At 57.3% G+C, this 23,976-nt stretch overlaps 1 protein-coding gene across 1 annotated transcript; it reads left to right on the plus strand.

Annotated features, from left to right (window-relative positions):
* Positions 1-7,472: 7,472 nt before the first annotated feature.
* Positions 7,473-23,065, plus strand: MIS18BP1 (MIS18 binding protein 1). The gene is made up of 16 exons (XM_079307889.1): positions 7,473-7,728; positions 8,862-8,987; positions 9,226-9,722; positions 10,461-10,537; positions 13,465-13,595; positions 14,473-14,563; positions 14,783-14,949; positions 15,555-15,718; positions 16,154-16,262; positions 16,905-17,742; positions 19,297-19,466; positions 20,692-20,831; positions 21,237-21,385; positions 22,111-22,195; positions 22,696-22,738; positions 22,851-23,065. The coding sequence occupies exons 1-16, from the start codon at positions 7,608-7,610 to the stop codon at positions 22,943-22,945; spliced, it is 3,003 nt and encodes a 1,000-aa protein (XP_079164015.1). The 5' UTR covers positions 7,473-7,607; the 3' UTR covers positions 22,946-23,065.
* The last annotated feature ends 911 nt before the right edge of the window (positions 23,066-23,976 follow it).

Below are 23,976 nucleotides of genomic sequence, written 5' to 3' on the forward strand. Positions count from 1 at the left end.
TGTGCCCCGGGAATGGGGGTGTGTGTGCCCCGGGAATGGGGGTGTGTGTGCCCCGGGAATGGGGTGTGTGCCCCGGGAATGGGGGTGTGTGTGCCGGGAATGGGGGGGTGTGCCCCGGAATGGGGGTGTGTGTGCCCCGGAATGGGGTGTGTGTGCCGGGAATGGGGTGTGTGTGTCCGGGAATGGGGGTGTGTGTGTCCCGGGAATGGGGGTGTGTGTGTCCGGGAAGGGGGTGTGTGTGCCGGGAATGGTGCTGTGATGGTGCCCCGGGAAATGGGGGTGTGTGCCCCGGGAATGGGGGTGTGTGTGCCGGGAATGGGGGTGTGTGTGCCCCGGGAATGGGGGTGTGTGACCCGGGAATGGGGGTGTGTGCCCCGGGAATGGGGGTGTGTGTGCCCCGGGAATGGGAGTGTGTGTGTGTCCCGGGAATGGGTGTGTGTGTGCCGGGAATGGGTGTGTGTGTGCCCCGGGAATGGGGGTGTGTGTGCCCCGGGAATGGGGGTGTGTGTGCCGGGAATGGGTGTGTGTGTGCCCCGGGAATGGGGGTGTGTGTGCCCCGGGAATGGGAGTGTGTGTGCCGGGAATGGGGGTGTGTGTGCCCCGGGAATGGGGGTGTGTGTGCCCGGGAATGGGGGTGTGTGTGCCCCGGGAATGGGGGGGTGTGTGCCCCGGGAATGGGGGTGTTGTTTTCCCGGGAATGGGGGTGTGTGTGCCCCGGGAATGGGGGGTGTGTGTGCCGGGAATGGGGGTGTGTGTCCCGGGAATGGGGGTGTGTGCCCCGGGAATGGGGGTGTGTGTGCCCCGGGAATGGGGGTGTGTGTGTCCCGGGAATGGGGCTGTGTGTGTGTCCCGGGAATGGGGCTGTGTGTGTGTCTCGGGAATGGGGGTGTGTGTGCCCCGGGAATGGGGGTGTGTGCCCCGGGAATGGGGGTGTGTGCTCCGGGAATGGGGGTGTGTGTGCTCCGGGAATGGGGGTGTGTGTGCCCCGGGAATGGGGGTGTGTGTGCCCCGGGAATGGGGGTGTGTGTGCCCCGGGAATGGGGGTGTGTGTGTCCCGGGAATGGGGGTGTGTGTGCCCCGGGAATGGGGGTGTGTGCCCCGGGAATGGGTGTGTGTGTGTGCCGGGAATGGGGGTGTGTGTGTGCCCGGGAATGGGGGTGTGTGTGTCCCGGGAATGGGGGTGTGTGTGTGCCCCGGGAATGGGGGTGTGTGTGCCCGGGAATGGGGGGTGTGTGTGCCGGGAATGGGGGGTGTGTGTGTGCCCGGGAATGGGGGTGTGTGTGCCCGGGAATGGGGGTTGGGGTGGCCCGGGAATGGGGGTGTGTGTGCCCCGGGAATGGGGGTGTGTGTCCCGGGAATGGGGGTGTGTGTGTCCCGGGAATGGGGGTGTGTGCCCCGGGAATGGGGGTGTGTGTGTGCCGGGAATGGGGGTGTGTGTGCCCCGGGAATGGGGGTGTGTGTGCCCCGGGAATGGGGGTGTGTGTGCCCCGGGAATGGGGGTGTGTGTGCCCCGGGAATGGGGGTGTGTGTGCCCCGGGAATGGGTGTGTGTGCCCCGGGAATGGGGGTGTGTGTGCCGGGAATGGGGGTGTGTGTGCCCCGGGAATGGGTGTGTGTGCCCCGGGAATGGGGGTGTGTGTCCCGGGAATGGGGGTGTGTGTGTCCCGGGAATGGGGGTGTGTGTCCCGGGAATGGGGGTGTGTGTGCCCCGGGAATGGGGGTGTGTGTGCCCGGGAATGGGGGTGTGTGTGCCCGGGAATGGGGGTGTGTGTGTCCCGGGAATGGGGGTGTGTGTGCCCCGGGAATGGGGGTGTGTGTGCCGGGAATGGGGGTGTGTGTGTGCCCGGGAATGGGTGTGTGTGTGCCCCGGGAATGGGGGTGTGTGTCCCGGGAATGGGGGTGTGTGTGCCGGGAATGGGGGTGTGTGTGCCCCGGGAATGGGGGTGTGTGTGCCCCGGGAATGGGGGTGTGTGTCCCGGGAATGGGGGGTGTGTGTGCCCCGGGAATGGGGGTGTGTGTCCCGGGAATGGGGGTGTGTGTGCCCCGGGAATGGGGGTGTGTGTGCCCGGGAATGGGGGTGTGTGTGCCGGGAATGGGGGTGTGTGTCCCGGGAATGGGGGTGTGTGTGCCCCGGGAATGGGGTGGTGGTGTGCCTCGGGAATGGGGGTGTGTGTGCCCGGGAATGGGGGTGTGTGTCCGGGAATGGGGGTGTGTGTGCCCCGGGAATGGGTGTGTGTGCCCCGGGAATGGGGGTGTGTGTGCCCGGGAATGGGGGTGTGTGTGCCCCGGGAATGGGGGTGTGTGTGCCGGGAATGGGGGGGGGGGTGTGCCCGGGAATGGGGGTGTGTGTGCCCCGGGAATGGGGGTGTGTGTGCCGGGAATGGGGGTGTGTGTGCCCCGGGAATGGGGGTGTGTGTTTCCCGGGAATGGGGGTGTGTGTGCCCCGGGAATGGGGGTGTGTGTGCCGGGAATGGGGGTGTGTGTGCCCCGGGAATGGGGGTGTGTGTGCCTCGGGAATGGGGGTGTGTGCCGGGAATGGGGGTGTGTGTGTCCCGGGAATGGGGGTGTGTGTGCCTCGGGAATGGGGGTGTGTGCCGGGAATGGGGGTGTGTGTCCCGGGAATGGGGGTGTGTGTGCCCCGGGAATGGGGGTGTGTGTGCCCCGGGAATGGGGGTGTGTGTGCCCCGGGAATGGGGGTGTGTGTGTCCCGGGAATGGGGGTGTGTGTGCCGGGAATGGGGGTGTGTGTGCCCCGGGAATGGGGGTGTGTGTGCCCCGGGAATGGGGGTGTGTGTGCCCCGGGAATGGGGGTGTGTGTGCCCGGGAAGGGGGGGGGTGTGCCGGGAATGGGGGTGTGTGCCCCGGGAATGGGGGGTGTGTGTGCCCCGGGAATGGGGGTGTGTGTGCCCCGGGAATGGGGGTGTGTGTGCCGGGAATGGGGGTGTGTGCCCCGGGAATGGGGGTGTGTGTGCCCCGGGAATGGGGGTGTGTGTGCCGGGAATGGGGGTGTGTGTGCCCCGGGAATGGGGGTGTGTGTGCCGGGAATGGGGGTGTGTGTGCCCCGGGAATGGGGGTGTGTGTGTCCCGGGAATGGGGGTGTGTGTGCCGGGAATGGGGGTGTGTGTGCCCCGGGAATGGGGGTGTGTGTGTCCCGGGAATGGGGGTGTGTGTGCCCCGGGAATGGGGGTGTGTGTGTCCCGGGAATGGGTGTGTGTGCCCCGGGAATGGGGGTGTGTGTGCCCCGGGAATGGGGGTGTGTGTCCCGGGAATGGGGGTGTGTGTGTCCCGGGAATGGGTGTGTGTGCCCCGGGAATGGGGGTGTGTGTGCCCCGGGAATGGGGGTGTGTGTGCCCCGGGAATGGGGGTGTGTGCCCCGGGAATGGGGGTGTGTGTGCCCCGGGAATGGGGGTGTGTGTGTGCCCCGGGAATGGGGGTGTGTGTGTGTGCCGGGAATGGGGGTGTGTGTGCCCCGGGAATGGGGGTGTGTGCCGGGAATGGGGGTGTGTGTGCCCCGGGAATGGGGGTGTGTGTGCCCGGGAATGGGGGTGTGTGTGCCGGGAATGGGGGTGTGTGTGCCCGGGAATGGGGGTGTGTGTGCCGGGAATGGGGGTGTGTGCCGGGAATGGGGGTGTGTGTGCCGGGAATGGGGGTGTGTGTGCCGGGAATGGGGGTGTGTGTGCCCGGGAATGGGGTGTGTGTGCCCGGGAATGGGGGTGTGTGTGTGTGCCGGGAATGGGGGTGTGTGTGCCGGGAATGGGGGTGTGTGTGTGCCGGGAATGGGGGTGTGTGCCGGGAATGGGGGTGTGTGTGCCCCGGGAATGGGTGTGTGTGTCCCGGGAATGGGGGTGTGTGTGTCCCGGGAATGGGGGTGTGTGTGCCGGGAATGGGTGTGTGTGTCCCGGGAATGGGGGTGTGTGTGCCGGGAATGGGGGTGTGTGTCCCGGGAATGGGGGTGTGTGTGCCCGGGAATGGGGGTGTGTGTGTCCCGGGAATGGGGATGTGTGTGCCCCGGGAATGGGGGTGTGTGTGTGTGCCGGGAATGGGGGTGTGTGTGTGTCCCGGGGATCGTGTCCCGCTCCCAGCCCGGGCTGAGTTCCTTTCGGGATGGGGAGGCACCGGCGGCTCCTGCCGGGACAGCGCCGCTGTGCCCGCGCCCGGCGCTTCCCTCCATCCCAGAGCTACTGATGGGAACAGGAACAACCCTAAACCAGAGCGGGAAGGAGAAATAAAACACCTAAAACACCCCGGGCACCGTGCGGGCTGTTCTGTCAGTCCGAGATACAGTGAAATCCAGCAGGAAAAGGTTTAATGAAGATTCCTCTGTATTTCTGCATTTTAAAGCCAAGTCTATGTGTATATCCAATAAATAAACCTAATAACCCAAACCCATATATCTATAATAAATAAACCTAATAAACCCAACCTATATGTGTATAAATATAGGAAATGTAAGTATATGTATAAATACATGAAATTAAAGCATCTTCTTCCAGCTGCCCCAAACTAAAGAAGCATTAGGGTTTTGCTTCCAGACATACAATTAATTGATTCAAGGTTCCAAAAAGCTGAATAAACTTTTATTCTTGTACCTCTATATTTAACATATATATTAATAAATGTAATTAATGTGTAAGATATTATATATAATAATATGTATAATATAAAGAATTAATATATATATTCTTATACCTCTATACTCAATATATATAATTTTCAGGATTGATTAGGTGACGAGCTGTCAAAGGAACCTCCCAAAAAAAGGGAAAAACCTTCCATGTTTCCATGAAAAACCAAGGAAAAGCACTCACCTCTGAGCCAAACAGCATGCAAGGGATTGTTTTGGGGTTTTTCCCCAGTTTAACCCCTCACTACAGATCTCACTGAGGTGTCTGGGCTGTACAAACCCCACCACAGATTTTTGGGGTTGTTTTTCTGCAGCTGCTGCCCAAACAGCTGATCCACCCCAGGAAGGAAATTTCCTCTGCACCTCCCCTGGGGACTGGAGGCAGAAGGCTGGAAGGAGGGCTTGGAAAACTCTACAATGCAATCATCATCCCTGTACCATGATTAATTCTTTTATTCCCATAAAGATTTTGATTGGCATTAAACAGAAGCAGCAGGACTCCCAGTTTTAGATCCTTTCTGGTAAAACCTGAGATCCACTTGGATAAATCCCAATAAAATCCACTTTTCTCCTTTTAAACCCACAGCACAAGCAGCTGATGAGGCTGAGAAGTCACTTAGAGGCCAAGCTAAATTTTCATTTACTGTCTCCAGGTGCACCTGCTCTGCCCCAGAACCACCCACACTCAACAAAAATCAAATTAACTCTTCAATAGATTTTCCTTCTTGGTCTGGATTAGTCTTTCTTCTCTGAATAATGGACCTTACCTCTTCCTTTGTGGAACAAACAGCTAACAAGCTTAAAAATGATTAAAAAATGCTATTTATGGGAAAAAAAAAAAAAAAGTATTTCTGCCAGAGGGGAAATTTAGATGGGATATATTGGCAATTCCTGACTGAGCTGGGGATCCCTGCAGTGCCCAAGGCCAGGCTGGACACTGGGAGGTGTCCCTGCCATGGCAGGGGGACACTGGGGGGGATTTGAGGTTCCTTTAACCCAAACCAGTCTGGGATTCCTTTTGGGAAGCTCCACTGGCATCTGGTCACACAAACAGGAGGGCACCTGCTCAGCCATGGTGACAAATCTCAGGAAATCTTACAACACTTGTATCAACTCCACAGCAACCCAAGTGACACTCACAAACCTCACACACACATTTGATCCTGGAAAGAAGGAATTTCCCCTCACTTGACCTCCTGTGGATTCTTTTTTGTTCCTAAAAGGAAACACAGTGGTTGCTTCTGTGAGTAACTTAAGCAAAACTTTTTTCTTTTTTTTTTTTTTTTTTTGCTTTTGATGATTTAGGTAAAATCTGAGCAGCTAAGGAGTTCAGAAAGCACTAAGATGTCATTAAATATGAGGAAATAATGGATTAAATGGGGTTTTTGTGCTTTGTAAGGACAAGTGAAGCTGTGCCATTTTTATAAAGCCAGAAACCACAATCAGACATTTAACTGATGGAACACCCAACACAGCTTTTCTTTGTTATCCCTGCTGTAACTTCCCTCGTTCTCCAGCCCCATTCCTTCCCCTGCGGCTGCAGCAGCACAGGAACCACCGAGGGGCAGCCGCCAGGAGGGAAATCCAGGGGGCCAAGCAGCAAACAGGACCCAAAACAACTTCTTTTTAACGCAATGTTTATTATTAACAGGCACAGACTGCAGTAATTTATTCCCCAGAGCTGGGGTTCACCTGCAGGGACTCGTTTAGGGTCAGACACGCCCGATCCCACTGCGGCTGCTCGTTAGCAGGGAGAACCGGCTAACCTGGGACTCCATTCAGCGTGTTTTTAATGTATTATTCAAGTAACTTCCCCTGCTTCCCACCCAGTACAGACCAGAGCCTGCCAAGCGTGCAGAGCGCTAATTAAATCCGCTAATGATCAGTTAATAGCGGGCACTGCGGCTCTTTGCACAGCCCTGCACACTTACTCGGGCCTGGCGTGCCCGGCCCCTCGCACCTCTCGTTATTCACCTCCGGAGCCGCGCTGGGGGCTGAAGCCGCGCTCGGTCTGACTGCAGCTCGGCACCTCCGTGACACCGGAAGGGTTCCGGCGAGGCAAAGCGACGCCCCTCGACACTTTTATTGTGTTCCGGCCGCTCCTGCGAGCTCCGCCCGGCCCCGCCTCAGCCCCTCCCGCCTCAGCGCCAACGGTCGCGGAGCCCGCCCACGGGCGGAACCAACCACCGCGCCCAGCAGAGGGGAGCTCGGCATAGCCCGGGCCTGCTGCCGCCTGCCCCATCGCGTCTGAGAAGGGCTCTAGTTCTCCTCACTCCCCGCACCCGCGCGCGGTGGTCTCGTCCCGAAGTCGCGCCCTCCTCCGCCAATCGGCGGGCGCGGCGGCTGCGCTCGAATCTGCGCGCGGGCCGCGGTGAGGGCGGCGGGGCCCGGCCGGGAGCGCGGCCGGAGCGGCGGCGCCAATCGGCGGCCATGAGGGAGCCGGGACCCGCCCGCCACCGCCGCGCCCCAACCTGCGACATCATCGCCGCGACCCCCAGCTGCCACCGCCGGCCCCTCTGGGGAGAGCCGCCGCTCCGTTCCGTGTCGCTCAGCAGCGTCCCCGTGGGGACCGTCACTCCGCTGAAGCAGCTCCTGCTGGGCCAGCGCAGCCTCGCATCGGGCCCGCAGCGCGGGGGGCCGGAGCGCCGGGCTGGCCACGAGACCCGGCCCGGGGCTGGCCCTGATCCCCGGCCCGGCACCGACACCGACACTCGGCCCGGGGCTGGCCCTGATCCCCGGCCCGGCACCGACACCGACACCCGGCCCGGAACTGGCCGCGACACCCGGCCCGGCACCGACACCCGACCCGGCACCGACACCCGGCCTGGCCCTGATCCCCGGCCCGGCACCGACACCCGGCCCGGGGCTGGCCCTGATCCCCGGCCCGGCACCGACACCCGGGCCGGCCCCGGGCCCGAGCGGCCGCCCAAGCGCCGCGCTCCGGAGCCGCCCGAGCAGGAGTCGCCGGCCAAGATCTTCCAGCGGATGAAGGCGCGGGCGGAGCAGCGGCGCAGGGCGGCCCCCGATGCGATCCTGAGCCCCGCGGGGGCCGGGAGGCGCTGGCCGGGCACGGCCCGGGCCGAGAGCAGCGCCCAGCGGGCACCAGGTGAGTTCCATGCGCCCTCGGTGTCTCCAATGGTTTGTTCGCCTTCAGAATTTCTACCTGGAGCTTAGTTCATGGAGCTTTCAGGCATCTTGTGCTGCTGTAAGTGACATCCCTGATTTTCACATTCTCCTACACTTCATAATTCTTTGTTTACAGTTTGTTTATTCATACTTCCCTTTTGCTGAGAGGTTTTGATTATTTTGCAACACGCTGGAGTTAGATGTTGATAGGAAAGAGCTCTCAGTGCTGCTGCCAATTGCCTTAACCCTTCCTCCTTGGAAGGCCCATGGGGAGGACAGAGCTCCTTGACCAACAGCCATCAGTGCAGAGTCTGGACTGATTGGGAAGCAATTATTGTTTCACAGCTTCTCTAGGAGAGCTGCCTCAGGTGTGAACATTTTCTCTCCATGTCCCACTTATGGCTCTTTCAGGATCTGGAAAAAGCAGCCACAACACCTTTGGTGGGTGTAAAAAGCACTGGCAGCAGCACTGGTTGTACCCCAGATGGCTGGGATTAAAAAAACTTGGATGGTGAGGTTTGTTTGGTGCTGAAATGTGTCTGTAGCAGTGCTGATGTCTCTTTCCTGCTCTGTATCATAGAGGATTCTCTCCCTCTGGGTTTCCCCTGCCTCTGGCTCTAACTGTTCACTCTGTTGTGTTCACGAGTGGGCTTGACCCGTGCAACACCTTCAAAACCAGCTTGTAACTAAAAAAATCAAATCTAGTTACTGTAACTATTCCATGCAGTCTGTGCAGAGAAGAGAAAGGTTCATGGAACCTTGCTTGGGGTTTGACATCCCACTGGGGCATCTTCCTGGGCTCTCCCTGCTGGCTCTTTAGTACTGTTTTACAATGAGGGTGGATCCCTGCAGTGTCCCAGGCCGGGCTGGACACTGGGCTTGGAGCACCTGGGACAGTGGGAGGTGTCCCTGCCATGGCAGGGCTGGCAATGAGATGGGATTTAAGGTCCTTTCCATTCCAAACCTTCCTGGGATTCTGTGGTTTTTTTGTTTTTTTATAAAAAGCATATTAAAAAATCATTGCCCCTCCACTCTTCCACCCACCATGAAAATGCTTTTCTTGCCCAAAGTGAAAGAGGTTTTGAGTTTTTTTTTTGTCTGGTTGTTTTCCAGAGGCAGTTTGCCCTCAGGCTGCTGGGCTGGAGCCCCAGGCAGTGCTCCCTGCAGAGCCTCCCGTGGTGGAAACCCCCCACAAGTTCTTCCTGCGGGTGAAGTGGCAACTGCAGCAGCAGCGCAGAGGTACTGGGTGCTGTGAGAGCACAAAGGTGCTCCAGGCAGCAGCAGGGCATTGCTGAGCTTGGGAAAGCCCTGTGAGACCCTCAGCTCCAGCTGTGCCCCCAGCACTGCCCCAGTGCCACACCCACAGGCTCTAAATCCCTCCTGCCATGGGCACACCCCCACCCCTGGGCAGCCTGTTTCTTTGCTTAATATCCCTAATTTCTTTGTTGTTGTTGTTGTTTTTCCTTTAAATGGACAGCTCCAGCACCTTCAGCCCATACCCAGCAGGATATCCCTCCTTCCACAGCCGTGGAGAATCCTTCAGTGCAGCCTGCCTGTGCTGAGCAGCCAGGGAATGGGGCTGTGGACTCTGATAAGGATGATGTGGATGTTTTCCTGGTGGAGTCTGTGGAAGTGGATGCTGATGGAGACATGTCTCTCAGTACAATGGCTACTCCTTTGCAAACCTCCTCCCCTTGGGAAAATGGGGATCAGGTAGAAGGAAGGTGGAGGAATGGAGAAGCAAAAGGTACAGAGCTGAATGAAGAGAGGAGAGAGCAGCAGCCCAGGAGCAGAGCAGCTGCTGCAGCAGTGGCAAAGGCAGCAGACAGCAGCCCTGCAAGCCCCTCCCAGTGCCCCTGCAGCCACCTGCCCCCCTCTCCTCTCCGGATTCCAAGGAGCCAGAAGCTGGCAAAATCCCCCAGGGTCCTTTTGGAGAGAATTCCTTACCAACCTGCTGGCAAAGCACAGAAAGAGGTGGGAGAAAATAATCCTTTAGGGAAAATGAAATTTCTCTGGGCTGGTGGCTCAAAGTTATTATTTTTATTGTCAAAAGCAAGGAACACTCGGAGGAGAATAAACTGTTATTCCATTAGATTTTACCTGTAGATTTTCTCATGCAAAGGGTTTCCTTTTTTTTTCCCATGCTCCATGATGTTCAGGGTTTGGGGTTTTTGTGTGAAAGAAGCACTTTTGGTTTAGTGTGGTGTGATCATGGGCCCTGCCTGCTCAGATCCAGGGAGGAGAGGCCTTTCCCAGCTGGCCATGGATCCATCCACGTGCTCTGCTGATGGGGAGGGGAAGGGCTTGGCTTTGCTGTGGGTCATTCAGGCTCCTGCTCCATTGAACTGGAGCAGAACCTTTTCCTAGGAGAGCAGAGTGCAGCCTGCAGCATTCCTCCCTTCTGAATGAATCCCAGGAAAGCAGTGCTGCATCCCTGGGGTTCCCTGGGAGCCTGGCACCTGCCCAAGGCTTGGGTTTCCCTTGGTCCCTGGGGAAATCAAGGGACTTGTTCTGTTCTCCCTCACTGTGGCCAAGAGTGTTTGATGTGTTTCCTGAATTAAACCAAGTTACCTTCAGCATTGAGCAGAGATATCCTCCAATATTCCAGATTTGTAGCTCAGGAGATGCTTTTTCTAATTTGTTCTGATCACTGAGGGGTGCTGGCTAATAAATACTTCTAAAATATTTTTTCTTTTTCCTCTGGAACAGAAGAAAAACATCTGCCTGAACAGCTGGAGGATTAAAGTGCTGACTGGAAACACAGCAATCTGTGTGGAAGGGAAAAGAAAGTAAGAACCAGTTTATTATTTAAATGCAAAGTAAACAAACACCAAACACCAGGTAGTGGTGCAGAGCTTTGCCTGCTTGATCAAAGAAGAGATAATTCCTTTGTGTGGGCAGAGAGGTAGAGCCAGCATCCAGGGAATTACTGCTGAAATCATGTCAGAGTCCTGTGCTGAGAAAATCAGAAAGCTTCAGAGGAATAAATCAAATATCAAATAGCTGTGGACAGTTTGGGCTGGGAGGGAGCCATGCAGCCCCAGCCCTGCCATGGCAGGGACAGCTCCCAGTGCCCCAGGCTGCCCCAAGCCCATCCCAGCTGGGCTGCTGTCCTGAGAGTGACACTGCAGGGGGACACGTTCAGTTTGTCCCTGCCCCAGGCCCAGGAGAGGCAGAGGACAAGTAACTGAGCCCAGAGCACATCCAGGTGAAGCCCTCAGAAAGTAGGGAGCAGCACTGCTCCCCCAGGGAGAGCCAGCACTGCTCCCCCAGGGAGAGCCAGCACTGCTCCCCCAGGCAGAGCCAGAGCCAGCACTGCTCCCCCAGGGAGAGCCAGAGCCAGCACTGCTCCCCCAGGCAGAGCCAGAGCCAGCACTGCTCCCCCAGGCAGAGCCAGCACTGCTCCCCCAGGCAGAGCCAGAGCCAGCACTGCTCCCCCAGGCAGTGCCAGAGCCAGCACTGCTCCCCCAGGGAGTGCCAGAGCCAGCACTGCTCCCCCAGGCAGAGCCAGAGCCAGCACTGCTCCCCCAGGGAGAGCCAGCACTGCTCCCCCAGGGAGTGCCAGAGCCAGCACTGCTCCCCCAGGGAGTGCCAGAGCCAGCACTGCTCCCCCAGGCAGAGCCAGCACTGCTCCCCCAGGCAGAGCCAGAGCCAGCACTGCTCCCCAGGCAGTTCCTGCTCCCCAGGCAGTTCCTGCTCCCCAGGCAGTTCCTGCTCCCCAGGGCAGTTCCTGCTCCCCAGGCAGTTCCTGCTCTGCTCCCCAGGCAGTTCCAGCTCTGCTCCCCAGGCAGTGCCAGCTCTGCTCCCCAGGCAGTTCCTGCTCTGCTCCCAGGCAGTTCCTGCTCCCCAGGCAGTGCCAGCTCTGCTCCCCAGGCAGTTCCTGCTCCCCAGGCAGTTCCTGCTCTGCTCCCCAGGCAGTTCCTGCTCTGCTCCCCAGGCAGTTCCTGCTCCCCAGGCAGTGCCAGCTCTGCTCCCCAGGCAGTTCCTGCTCCCCAGGCAGTTCCTGCTCCCCAGGCAGTTCCTGCTCTGCTCCCCAGGCAGTTCCTGCTCCCCAGGCAGTTCCTGCTCTGCTCCCCAGGCAGTTCCTGCTCCCCAGGCAGTTCCTGCTCTGCTCCCCAGGCAGTGCCAGCTCTGCTCCCCAGGCAGTTCCTGCTCTGCTCCCCAGGCAGTTCCTGCTCTGCTCCCCAGGCAGTTCCTGCTCTGCTCCCCAGGCAGTTCCTGCTCTGCTCCCCAGGCAGTTCCTGCTCTGCTCCCCAGGCAGTGCCAGCTCTGCTCCCCAGGCAGTTCCTGCTCCCCAGGCAGTTCCAGCTCTGCTCCCCCAGGCAGTTCCTGCTCCCCAGGCAGTTCCTGCTCCCCAGGCAGTTCCAGCTCTGCTCCCCAGGCAGTGCCAGCTCTGCTCCCCAGGCAGTTCCAGCTCTGCTCCCCAGGCAGTTCCTGCTCTGCTCCCCAGGCAGTGCCAGCTCTGCTCCCCAGGCAGTGCCAGCTCTGCTCCCCAGGCAGTTCCAGCTCTGCTCCCCAGGCAGTTCCAGCTCTGCTCCCCAGGCAGTTCCTGCTCCCCAGGCAGTTCCTGCTCCCCAGGCAGTTCCTGCTCCCCAGGCAGTTCCTGCTCTGCTCCCCAGGCAGTTCCAGCTCTGCTCCCCAGGCAGTTCCTGCTCTGCTCCCCAGGCAGTTCCTGCTCTGCTCCCCAGGCAGTTCCAGCTCTGCTCCCCAGGCAGTTCCTGCTCTGCTCCCCAGGCAGTGCCAGCTCTGCTCCCCAGGCAGTTCCTGCTCTGCTCCCCAGGCAGTTCCTGCTCCCCAGGCAGTGCCAGCACTGCTCCCCAGGCAGTTCCTGCTCTGCTCCCCAGGCAGTTCCAGCTCTGCTCCCCAGGCAGTTCCAGCTCTGCTCCCCAGGCAGTTCCTGCTCTGCTCCCCAGGCAGTGCCAGCTCTGCTCCCCAGGCAGTTCCTGCTCTGCTCCCCAGGCAGTTCCTGCTCCCCAGGCAGTGCCAGCACTGCTCCCCAGGCAGTTCCTGCTCTGCTCCCCAGGCAGTTCCAGCTCTGCTCCCCAGGCAGTTCCAGCTCTGCTCCCCAGGCAGTTCCTGCTCTGCTCCCCAGGCAGTTCCAGCTCTGCTCCCCAGGCAGTTCCTGCTCTGCTCCCCAGGCAGTGCCAGCCTCCGCTCCCCAGGCAGTGCCAGCTCTGCTCCCCAGGCAGTTCCAGCTCTGCTCCCCAGGCAGTTCCTGCTCTGCTCCCCAGGCAGTGCCAGCTCTGCTCCCCAGGCAGTGCCAGCTCTGCTCCCCAGGCAGTTCCAGCTCTGCTCCCCAGGCAGTTCCTGCTCTGCTCCCCAGGCAGTTCCAGCTCTGCTCCCCAGGCAGTTCCTGCTCTGCTCCCCAGGCAGTTCCTGCTCTGCTCCCCAGGCAGTTCCTGCTCTGCTCCCCAAGCAGTTCCAGCTCTGCTCCCCAGGCAGTGCCAGCTCTGCTCCCCAGGCAGTTCCTGCTCTGCTCCCCAGGCAGTTCCTGCTCCCCAGGCAGTTCCAGCTCTGCTCCTCCAGGCAGTTCCTGCTCCCCAGGCAGTTCCTGCTCCCCAGGCAGTTCCTGCTCTGCTCCCCAGGCAGTTCCTGCTCTGCTCCCCAGGCAGTTCCTGCTCTGCTCCCCAAGCAGTTCCAGCTCTGCTCCCCAGGCAGTGCCAGCTCTGCTGCCTGAGTCCCTCCTGAGCTGAGGGCTGTGCTGTGTCTTTGGCAGGGACATGAGGCAGCTGCTGTGGCACAGCAGTGCCATCACCGAGCGCCTCAGCCACAGCCAGGTGAGAACCTCCACGGGTGCTGTGTACCTGCTGCAGGGCAAGATAGACTCAGCTGCCATGAGGAAGGAAGGTGAGCTGCTGACCTGAGTGCCTGGCAAGTTACAGACTGTTCCAGCTGCTTTGGGGCATGTGGGATGTGAAGGGAAATGGGATTTCCATGCAGGTGGAAATACAGGATTTGTTCTCCTTGCTGTGTGCTCCTCTTGTCAATGCTCACAGGCAGCTCTGAGACACTCTGTGCCATAGGTGGAATAAATACTTGGAATTCTGGAACATCCTGAGCTGGGACCCACAACAGGGATTGCCCAGCCCAGTCCCTGTCCCTGCCCAGACCCCCAAAATCCCAGCCTGGGCATCCCTTCTGTCCAAACCCCCTGGAGCTCAGGCAGCCTTGGGAATGTCACCATTCCCTGGGGAGCCTGGGCAGTGCCAGCACCTCTGGGGGAGGGAAGAACCTTTCCCAAAATCCAACCTGAACCTCCCCTGGCCCAGCTCCAGCCCTTCCCTCAGCATTGCTTCCCCTAACACAGGTGAGCCCCAGGGGTGTTACACCATTTTTACCCAACACACCTTCACTGCTGGCCCAAAGATGTGTCTGTGGCTTTGGTGTTTCCTTCTCACCTGCAGCACTGGGTTCCTGCTGATAAATACCTGATCTGGCTGCTCTCTGACTTGAAGATTTTTTTATTTCCTTTGCTAAGAACTTGTATTTGTTTCTGTTTAATATTCTGAGAAGGAAAGACAGCAGCATAAGGCTTGTGAGCAGGGTGAGAGAACCTCTAGTACTGCAGAGGTTTGCTAGGCCTAAGAGTGACTGGAGTGTGCTGGATGGAGTTGTGGGGGTCAGTTGCTCTGGTGTTTGGGTTTCAGAGGCTCTGGGGGGTTCTCTTTCCCCCTGAGGGGGGCCTGCCCTGCTGAGCTGTTCATGTCCCTGTGCCCCCCCCCAGGCTTCCCCTACCACTTCATCAAGAAATTCACCTTTGGCTTCTCCAGGAGGTGGAAGGAGTATGTGGAGGAGTTCCTTGAGGAAAGGAGGAGGTAATTTCTTTGGAGATTCTCTACATTGTTCTATCAGTGTTCTGAGTGTTCATTGAGACTCTGCTTTTTGAGGATATTACACCAGAGGAGTGTGAAATGTTTTAGAGTGGGCATGAAGCCACTTTGCTCTGCCAGCCAGGGCTTCACATCTCACTGTTTGTTAAAGAACAGCTTCCTCAGTGCTTATCATTTCTTGTCTCAAAAACTCCAAACCATTAGGAAAGAACGAGTTCCACAAAGCAGTGGTGGGGAAGAAAATGAGGAGAATGACTCTGTGGGGGGAACTGATGTGTTGGAAACTGCAGGAGGCTCAGCAGGCAATGCAAAGAAACGTGCCCTGAGGAACTCCACCTATGAGGTATCACCAGGGAATGATGAGAACAGCTGTGAGTATTTAACAATCCCTTCCTTTGCTAGAGACACCTGGGGGTGGCTGCAGTGGGTTGTGGAAAGGTTCATTATGCTGGCTGTGTCTCCAGGAAATGTAAAGCTGGAAAAACCCCCTGGTCTGGCTGAGGGCAGTCCCTGCTTGGGCACTGACAGCTCTGGGGTTTAACTCAGACTTTCCCAAGCCCCCCTGTGCTGTTTGTTACTGCAGGAATCAGATTTCCTTGCTAGCACTGTAAAAGCTTTTATGCTTTCCTCTCATCTTTCCCATTTATTTTTCATTTTCATTTGTCTCAGTGAGCAGCTGTTCCATGTGATAACTTTTCTTTATCATTCTCCCTCCTCAAACGACTTTGACAGTATTTATAATCTTCTAAACAAAGTAGAGGTAGAAAGTTCCCCACAGTAAATTTATAAGTTACAAAAATTCCTACTTCAGTCCTCTTATTTCTATCACAATGCTTTGAAAAGAACAACTTTGGGTATGTTTTACATTTCCCTAAAACACAACATTGTTTCTCTGCTTGTGCAATCTGCAAAACCAAGTTTTCCGTGCAGTATTTAGGACAAAACTCTTTTTGTTTGTGCTTTTTTCCCCTTGCAGTTGTAACACCCAGGGACAGCTCCAGGAGGGACTCGAGCAGGGTCTACACTCGCAGCGGGCGCCTCGTCAAACCCCCCCTGAACTTCTGGTGTGGGCAGAGGGAGTTTGTGGATCAGAACCTCAATGTCACCATCAAAAATGGGGGGGTGGATTATCTGAGCCTGGTAAGATCCCCTGAAGTGTGATTTAAATGGGATTATTGACCTTGGCCAGCTGGGGAACAGGACAGGTGTAGCTCCTAGAGGCACCTGAAGAGGAAGTCTTGGAAACGTGGTCAAAACAGACTAAAAAAATAGTCCTGTGTCCATATTATCAGATAATCTTGGTCTCTAAATCTGATGTAATGGGGAATTGTTTCTGGGGAAAAAATGGGGGGTTTTTGAAAGGTAATTGTACCAGACAGGAATTTGTCAAATCCTGGGGTCAGCTCTGGGTCCTTCACTGCAAGAGAGACTCTGAGGGGTTGGAGATTTCCATGGAAGGGAAAAGAGCTGGGAAGGGCTTGGAGCCCCAGGAGCAGCTGAGGGAGCTGGGAAAGGGGCTCAGCCTGGAGAAAAGGAGATTAAATAAGCTTTAGAGTCAATTGTTTTATTTTCAAGATGTTTAGTAGTGAAAAACCCAAAAGAAAGACCAGTTTCATGTCCAAGAAGAAAAAACCACTGGAAGACACGAGGACAGCAGAGGAAATGCCAAAAAGCCAAAGTAAAGGTAAAAACTAAACATCTTCTTCTATTTTCAAGTTATTAATGGAATCAGTGGGATTGTAAGTGCTGGAGAAGTAGGGTTGGGTCTGTTAATGCAAAGAAATTATTCAAATATTTTGATGATCAACTGCTTTTTTCTCTGAAGTATCATCAGAATAGCATTCATGGGGAGTTTGAGAGCTCCAAACAAGAACTGTGCTTGTAAATCACTTTGTTAATTACATAAGGGGAACACAGGGATTTCATTCTGGAAATTGAAATGAAGGGATCTGGACATTTTGGAGTTCAGCAATCCAGTGACCTGGCTTTGCTTTTTAATGTGGATGAAAGAAACAAAATGTTGGCAAAAACTAATAACAGAATTTTTAGTAAAAAATTGGTTTTAGAAGAATTTGGGTGGTGCTAGAAGCCTGAGTAGAACATGCAATATAAAGCAGAAGTTTCTCTCTTAAGGCAGCTGCAATGTTCCCTGCAGAAAAGCTCTCTGGAGCACCAGCAGAGCTTGGGGGATGTGCCTGCTCAGTCTGTAGAGTTTTGGAGAGCCCTTGAGAGCAGCTCTGAGTTTGTAGTTTGGCAGGTAAAGCTCTGGCAGGGGGTGCAGATCCCTGTGCTGCACCCCTGAGGGCTCTGGCTCTGTCTGTTGCAGGGAGCAGCAGCCATGGAGGAGCCACTGCCAGAGCAGAACCCCGAGCTGGCAGCAGCAGCAGGGACAGGCCCTGCCTCTGGGATGAGGAGGAGAAGGATCCTGCAGTCAGGGCCACAGCAGCCAGACACCAGCTCCCTGCCAGGGGCAGCTCCTCAAACAGCAAGCACAGCAGCAGAGCCCCGGGGGCAGCACAGAGAGCAGCAGGCTCTGCTGAGCTGAGCATGTTCCAGCAGGGCTACAGGAGCTCCCTCAGGTCAGCCAGGCAGCAGCTCCCAGGGAAGGAGAGGGCTCTCCTCAGCCAGGAGCCCCCAGAGCAGGATGAGGGGGAGCAGTCCAGTGAGGAACCCCCACTGCTGATCAAGAGGAAGAACAAATCCATATTGAAACCAGAGTCTCGGAACTGGAAACCTTGCTCTGGCTCTGAGAGCTCCTGGGACAATGCAGACAAGTCCTGTGGCCAAAGGACAGGAAAGCCCTCCCAGAATGTGCTGGTGAGGCTGAGTGGGCCCGAGTCCAGTCAGGAGTCTGAGCCCCCTTCTGAAGGGAAAAGGTCTGAGTGCAGTGGTTCCCTGGTGCCTGGCCAGGCCAGGAGGGCACAGGGCAGCAGCAGCCCTGGCTGGCAGTGTGACAGTGGCTCTGACAGCAGCAAGGAGGAGTTTCACAGGAAGGACAGGAATGCCAGAGCAGCCCAGCTGCAAACAGGCACTGCAGCCCCCAGCAGGGCCAGGGCTGCAGCAGCACCAGGACAGCAGCACAGGGCCAAGGGGCAGAAACCTCTGCAACTGTTCCCAAGGGCAGCTGATGGCTGGTCTGAGAAGGAACTGCAGCAGCTTCACAGGTAAGGGCTCACTCTGTGTTCAGAGGGAAAAGTTTATCTCAGGCATCAGGAGGGGTTGAATGCTCTGGATTGGAAGTTTTCAGATTCATCATTTCCCAGGTTTCCTTTGTGTTTTAATTCTCCATTAAAAATATTCCCTATTTAAACTCTTATTTCCCTATTTTTATTCCCTAATAATAATTTGGGTTATTATTCCCTGTTAATTTTCTTCACAAATGAAGCATCAGTACAGTGTGGTGAAGGCCACAGGTGAGAGGGAGAAGGTTCCCACTCAGATTGCAGTAACAGGTTAACCATGGCAGGTTTGGTAAGGGCAGGTTAACTGCAAGGGTGTTTAATTAATCCATCATCCAATTACTTCAACCACTGGGCAGTATTTAATAGACACTTGGAGTGTAAAATGGCCATGTTTGGGTTTAGCTCTTCTAGATGAGCAGGAGCTCAGGTCTGAGGGGACCTGTACAAGTGGGCAGGAAATTTATCCTGTGACACATCTGTCAGCTGAAGGTGTTTAAATAAATTTGCCTGTTCTTAGGACAAGACTGTCCTGGTTTAAGGACAGGTGTCTGCCAATAAAGGCAGAAGATTCTCTTTCAAATGGAGAATGTAAACCCCTCCCTACAAATTATTATAATTTTGAAACTAAGGGGCTTTCAGGCAAAGATATGGGAATAGGAATAACAGTTCTTTCCTAGGACAATTAAACTAGCAATGCAGTATTACACAGAGCAATCCCAGCCCTGGCAGAGTCAGAATCCAAGCTGGCACAGTCAGTCAGTCAGGGTGGTGGCACAGTCCCATTCCATGGTGCTGCATCCTCCTGCAGGGGCAGATGTGGCTCAGCTGGAGCAGTGCTCCTGGAGAAGGGGCAGTTTCCTCTGAAGCTCCAGGGATGATGTGCAAGGCTCTGGTTTTCCTCTGGAATCCAGTGGAAAGAAGGTGCCTTGGTGTCCCAAATGTCAGTTTTTCTCTGGGTAGGAAAGGCTTGGCTCCTGCCCTGGCTGGAGCATCTCCCAGTGGGATGATGGAATTTTCTCAGCCATGCCCTGGGACTCAGTGGCCATGAACAGGAGATATCTGCTGGAGGGAGGATGGGCTGTGGGAAGATAAAGATGATTGCCCAGCTGGTTTAAAGATGGCCCATGAGCAGAGAATGTGTGCCAGGAGATCAGGGGCACTGCCCCAGCCGGGTCAGCAGATGGGACAGAACTCACATTGCTGGGCACAGCAACCCAGGACAAAGACACCACAGGATGACAGAACAGTTTGGGTTGGAGGGCCCTTAAATCCCCCCCAGTGCCACCCCTGCCATCCCTGCAGGGACACCTCCCACTGTCCCAGCTGCTCCAGGCCCAATGTCCAACCTGGCCTTGGGATCCAGGGGCAGCCACAGCTGCTCTGGGCAGGAGGAGGCAGAGCCCAGAGTGCCTCAGTGGCAGCCCAGGAGCTCTGTGGGCTCAGCTCCCTGCCCGTGGCACTGTCCCTGCCCTGTCCCTGCCCTGTCCCTGCCCTGTCCCTGTGTGTCCCTGCAGTGTCCCTGTGCTGTCCTGGCAGGGCCATTGCTGCACTCCCCAAGCACAGGAGCAGCTTCTGGCAGGACGTGGCCATGGCCGTGGGGTCCCGCTCGGCCCAGGAGTGCCAGGACAGGTACCTGCAGGAGCAGCAGGGCAAAGGCTCCAAGCAGCAGCCCAGGAAAACCACCTCAGGAAAATCTGAGCAGAAAGGTACCAGTATCTTGTTTGTGGGACTGGTGTGGTTGGTAAATAATTGGGGTTCAGACACTGAGGGGCTGGAGCATGTCCAGGGAAGGGAGCAGAGCTGGGGAATCCCTGAGGGAGCTGGGCAGGGGCTGGAGGATCCCTGAGGAGCTGGGCAGGGGCTGGAGGATCCCTGAGGAGCTGGGCAGGGGCTGGAGGATCCCTGGGGGAGCTGGGCAGGGGGTGGAGGATCCCTGAGGAGCTGGGCAGGGGCTGGAGGATCCCTGAGGAGCTGGGCAGGGGCTCAGGCTGGAGCAAAGGGGGCTCAGGGCCCCTGTGGCTCTGCACAAGTCCCTGGCAGGAGGGCACAGCCCCAGGTCAGGCTCTGCTGCAGGAACAGGGACAGGAGGAGAGGGAACGGCCTCAGGCTGGGCCAGGGCAGGCTCAGGGTGGAACCAGCAGCAATTTCCCCATGGGAAGGGAGCTCAGGGACTGGCAGTGCCCAGGCAGGGTTGGATCCCCATCCCTGGAGGGATTTAAAAGCCCTGTGTATGTGGCACTTGGGGATGTGGGGCAGTGCTGGGGCTGGAAGAGCTTTTCCATGGGATAAATCCACAAGAGCACATCAGGGTGTGACAGGGTCACCTGCTGGTGTGTGGGCTGGAGGATGTGATCAATGACTGAGGTGATGAGGAAGGTTCCTTGTAGAGTTTTCCAGTTGCTGGCCTGAGGGCAAGACTTTCAGTGACCTTGACCCCTCAGGGCAAAGAGCTCTTGACACCCTGAGAGGCTCCTGGGGGCCCAGCAGGTCCTTGAGAGCTCTGCCCAGATGGGATTTGGGTCCTTGGATGCACAAGGGCAGTGTGGAGTCAGCACAGCCCAGTCCCATTGTCTGGTGTTTGCCATGGATGCAAAGCTGAGCTGAGCATTCCCTGAGCCTGGTTTCAGTGGAACAGACTCAGAGCAGCAGAGCCTCTGTTTGAGCCTTGGTGCCTCCTGAGCCAGGGACTCCCCTGTGGGTTTGCTCCCTGCAAGGCACACGTGAGCACAGTTGTGTCACAGGCACAGTGAGCTGTGGGTGGCTCTGCTGTGCCCTCCCCTGGAGTGGGGAAACTGCTTTGGAGAGCAAAAAGGGATCCTAAAGCAGCTGTGAGATTCCACCAGAGGAGGCAGTGGGCTGTGGCAGTGATTGCAGGCAGTGAGTTTTAACCCATAGCTGCTGTCTGAGGCCATTCCTGTCTGCACCCTGCAGATAAGAAGGAGCCAGTGATCACTGCCAAGGTGGGCACCCTCAAAAGGAAGCAGCAGATGAGGGAGTTCCTGGAGCAGCTGCCCAAGGACAACCACGAGGATGCCTTCACTGCCACACCCTTCCAGAGCAGGAGGGTCCAGGTAAGGCTGGGCCAGCAGCAGCTGCAGCACTGCTCTGCTGGCTGTGCCAGGGGCTCCTGTGCCACCAGAAAAATCCTGGGGGTCTGGGGGAAGAGGCTTCTTTCCTTCACTGCTGTAGCAGCCCTGGGCTAGTGGCAGTGAGGAGGTTGGACAGGGTGGGAGCAGCCTTTGAGTGGTGACAGCACCCCCTGAGTAATTCCCTTCTGAGCTGTCCTGGGCAGTTTGGGACTGTAACCAGAAATGACATTTCTGGTGTGACAGCACCAAACCCCCTCAGCCAAGGGCTGGGCAGGGCTGGAGGGACACCCAGCCTGGGTCCTGCTGTGGGCCAGGGCTGGGGCTGGGGCTCAGCAGGGGCAGGGGGGCTGCCCAGCCCAGTGAGTGACACTGTGGGTGGCTCTGCAGCTGCCAGCACTGCGAGGGAGCTGTGACGAGGACAGCGAGGAGCTGAGGCTGTCAGAGCTGCCACTCACCCCCTCCTCAGGGCTGCTCCCCTCGGTGAAAACCCCCCAGTGTGAGCACATCAGCCCTGGAATGCTGGTCCCCATCAACAGGTAGGAGCTCCTCCAGCAGCCTTCTGAGCCTGCCATTGCCCCAAGGTCCCTTTTTGTCCCTGAGAATGGTGCCTCTTGCAGCTGGGACAGCAGCTCACTTCCAGCCCCTCCTGCTGGGGCAAAGCTCTTCCCCTAGAAGAGGCAGAAGAGCTCCATGTGCTGCTGGAGCTGCTCAGCCCCTGCTCATGGGCCTGGCTTGGGCTCCAGCCTCAGCAGAGCCTTCAGTCCTGCTCTGCTCAAGGAACTGGAGCCATCTGGGAGCCTGGAGCCAGTGGGGCTTTGTCTGATGGGCTTGGACTGGCCCTGGGACAGGGATGATCCCTGTGGGATCCCTGCCCTGGGATCTGCAGGCCATGATCCAGCCCAGCTCCTCCTTGTGCCCCCACAGCAGCTGCTGTGGTCACTTGTCCAGCAGCAGCTGCTCCTGGCCCTGCACCTTCCCTATGGCTCCATGTCAGCATCCCAGGGGGTCCCTGGAGCATCCCAAGGGGTCCCTGGAGCATCCCAAGGGCTCCCTGGAGCATCCCAAGGGCTCCCTGGAGCATCCCAAGGGTCCCTGGAGCATCCCAAGGGTCCCTGGAGCATCCCAAGGGCTCCATGGAGCATCCCAAGGGCTCCATGGAGCATCCCAAGGGTCCCTGGAGCATCCCAAGGTTTCCCTGGAGCATCCCAAGGTGTCTCTGGAGCATCCCAAGCCCCCCTCCCAAGGCTGTCCCTGTCCCCAGGCAGGACTGTGACCGGCACGTGTTCCGCATGCAGAAGAGGACACGGGGCAGACGAGGCACCTGGGACAAGGTCACGAAGAGATGGGTAATGCTGCTCCCCTGGGCACTGCCACTGCCACCTGAGCCACTGTCACAGCCCCTGCTGGGGCCCCTGCATGGCAAATGGGAACCCTCCTGGGTTTGGGGTCTGCTGCTGAGGGGAGGAGTTCCTGCAGGGAGCTCGGTATTGTCAGGATTAACTCCATTGCTCTGGAATTCCATCATCTTTGGAATTCCATGATCTTGTTAAATTCTCCTGAACAGTGGGAAAAGGAACAATGACCACAGAGCCATAAAATATCCTGAGGTACCCAAGGGCCCCACAAGGATCATCCAGTCCAGCTCCTAACAGTGACCATAAGTCACCTTGTATCCCAGCTCCTGAATGTAGGAATTGATTGTTCACTCTCCCAGGCTTTTCCATGAAACCCTGGGATCCCAGGAGCACCTTGTGCCTGTGGCTCAGGGAAAGCAGTTGTGGGAACTGTGGGACATGGGGAGCCTGAGCTGGTGCCAGCCCTGGCTGAGCCTCTTTCCCTCCCTCAGGCCTCAGCAGCGCTGGGCACGCCGGTTTCCTGCAGAGCCAAGAGTGAGTATTGCCAGCTCCTTCCCCTCCCCTGCAGCCCCAGCAGCTGTGCCCAGCAGCCCTTTGCTCTCTGAACCCCCTGGCTCAGCCCCTCTGATCCCTGGTTGCATTGCAGGAGTGACCCCAGCCCCGGTGCTGGGGAAGCTCTTCACGGCTGAGACTCCAGACTCGTCCAGTGAGGAGCAGGAGGATTTGTACTTTTCCATCTGATGGATTTTGTGGGTGTTGCTCAGCACTTCCTGCTCTGCTGCCCCCCTGGGAGGGAATGCTGGGATGAGGAGTTCAGTTTGGAAAAGCTGCCCTGCTGTGATTTTGTGTGGTTTAACCCCATCTCCCTGCCAGCACTGCTTGGCTTTTCCATGTGTCCAAAGCAGCACTTCCTCCTCTGTCTGCTTTCTCCTGTGAAGCAGGAATGTACAAAGCTACCACTGACTGCCAAGTTCTGATTCATTTTAGCTAAAATATCTTCTGGGCTGTCTGTAATAAATGCAGGTGCAGTCTAGAAGGAACTGAAATTGCTTTCTAATTTATTCTAGAGAGCTTGAATTGTTACATTTCCCTTATGTAATAAACAAGGATAACTTTTTTTTACTGAATGCTTACTCAGAGTTGTGGGGTGGCAGAATCCAGGAGGTGTCCAGCTTGGAATGGTGCCTGCAAGGCTTCATCCTCTTGGTTTGGAGTCCCAGAATGGTTTGGGTGGGAAGGAACCTTAAATCGCCCCCAGAGCCCCCCTGCCATGGCAGGGACACCTCCCACTGTCCCAGTGTCCAGCCTGGCCTTGGGCACTGCCAGGGATCCAGGGGCAGCCACAGCTGCTCTGGCAATCCCAGCCCAGCCAGGAATTCCCAATTCCCAATATCCCACCCATCCCTGCCCTCTGGCAGTGTCCCATTCCCTGTGTCCTGTCCCTCCATCCCTTGTCCCCAGCCCCTCTCCAGCTCTCCTGGATCCCTCCAGGCCCTGCCAGGGGCTGTGGGCTCTCCCTGGACCCTTCTCCTCTCCAGGGAACATTCCCAGCTCTGGGGATTCCTCTGGAGTCTCTGCAGGTGAGGGTGGCTGCCCCAGCTGCCCAGGACAGCTCCTGTTCAGGATTGATTTCACCCAGCTCCTGTTCAGGATTGATTTCACCCAGCTCCTGTTCAGGATTGATTTCTCCGAGCCTGTCCCGGCAGTGCCGCTGCTGATCCTTTTCCAGCTGGGGGCAGCAGAGGCTGGGGAAGCTCCGGCAGCTGAGCCGG

The sequence above is a fragment of the Erithacus rubecula genome (assembly GCF_903797595.1).
Source record: "Erithacus rubecula genome assembly, chromosome: 6".
Lineage (NCBI taxonomy): Eukaryota > Metazoa > Chordata > Aves > Passeriformes > Muscicapidae > Erithacus > Erithacus rubecula.

Excerpts from the sequence above, each read along its gene's own strand:
- MIS18BP1 (XM_079307889.1), top strand. The coding sequence starts at position 7,608 with ATGAAGGCGCGGGCGGAGCAGCGGCGCAGGGCGGCCCCCGATGCGATC. Across the intron at positions 15,719-16,153 it reads GGGTGGATTATCTGAGCCTG|ATGTTTAGTAGTGAAAAACC; the intron begins GTAAGATCCCCT and ends TTTATTTTCAAG. Across the intron at positions 21,386-22,110 it reads ATGCTGGTCCCCATCAACAG|GCAGGACTGTGACCGGCACG; the intron begins GTAGGAGCTCCT and ends CCCTGTCCCCAG.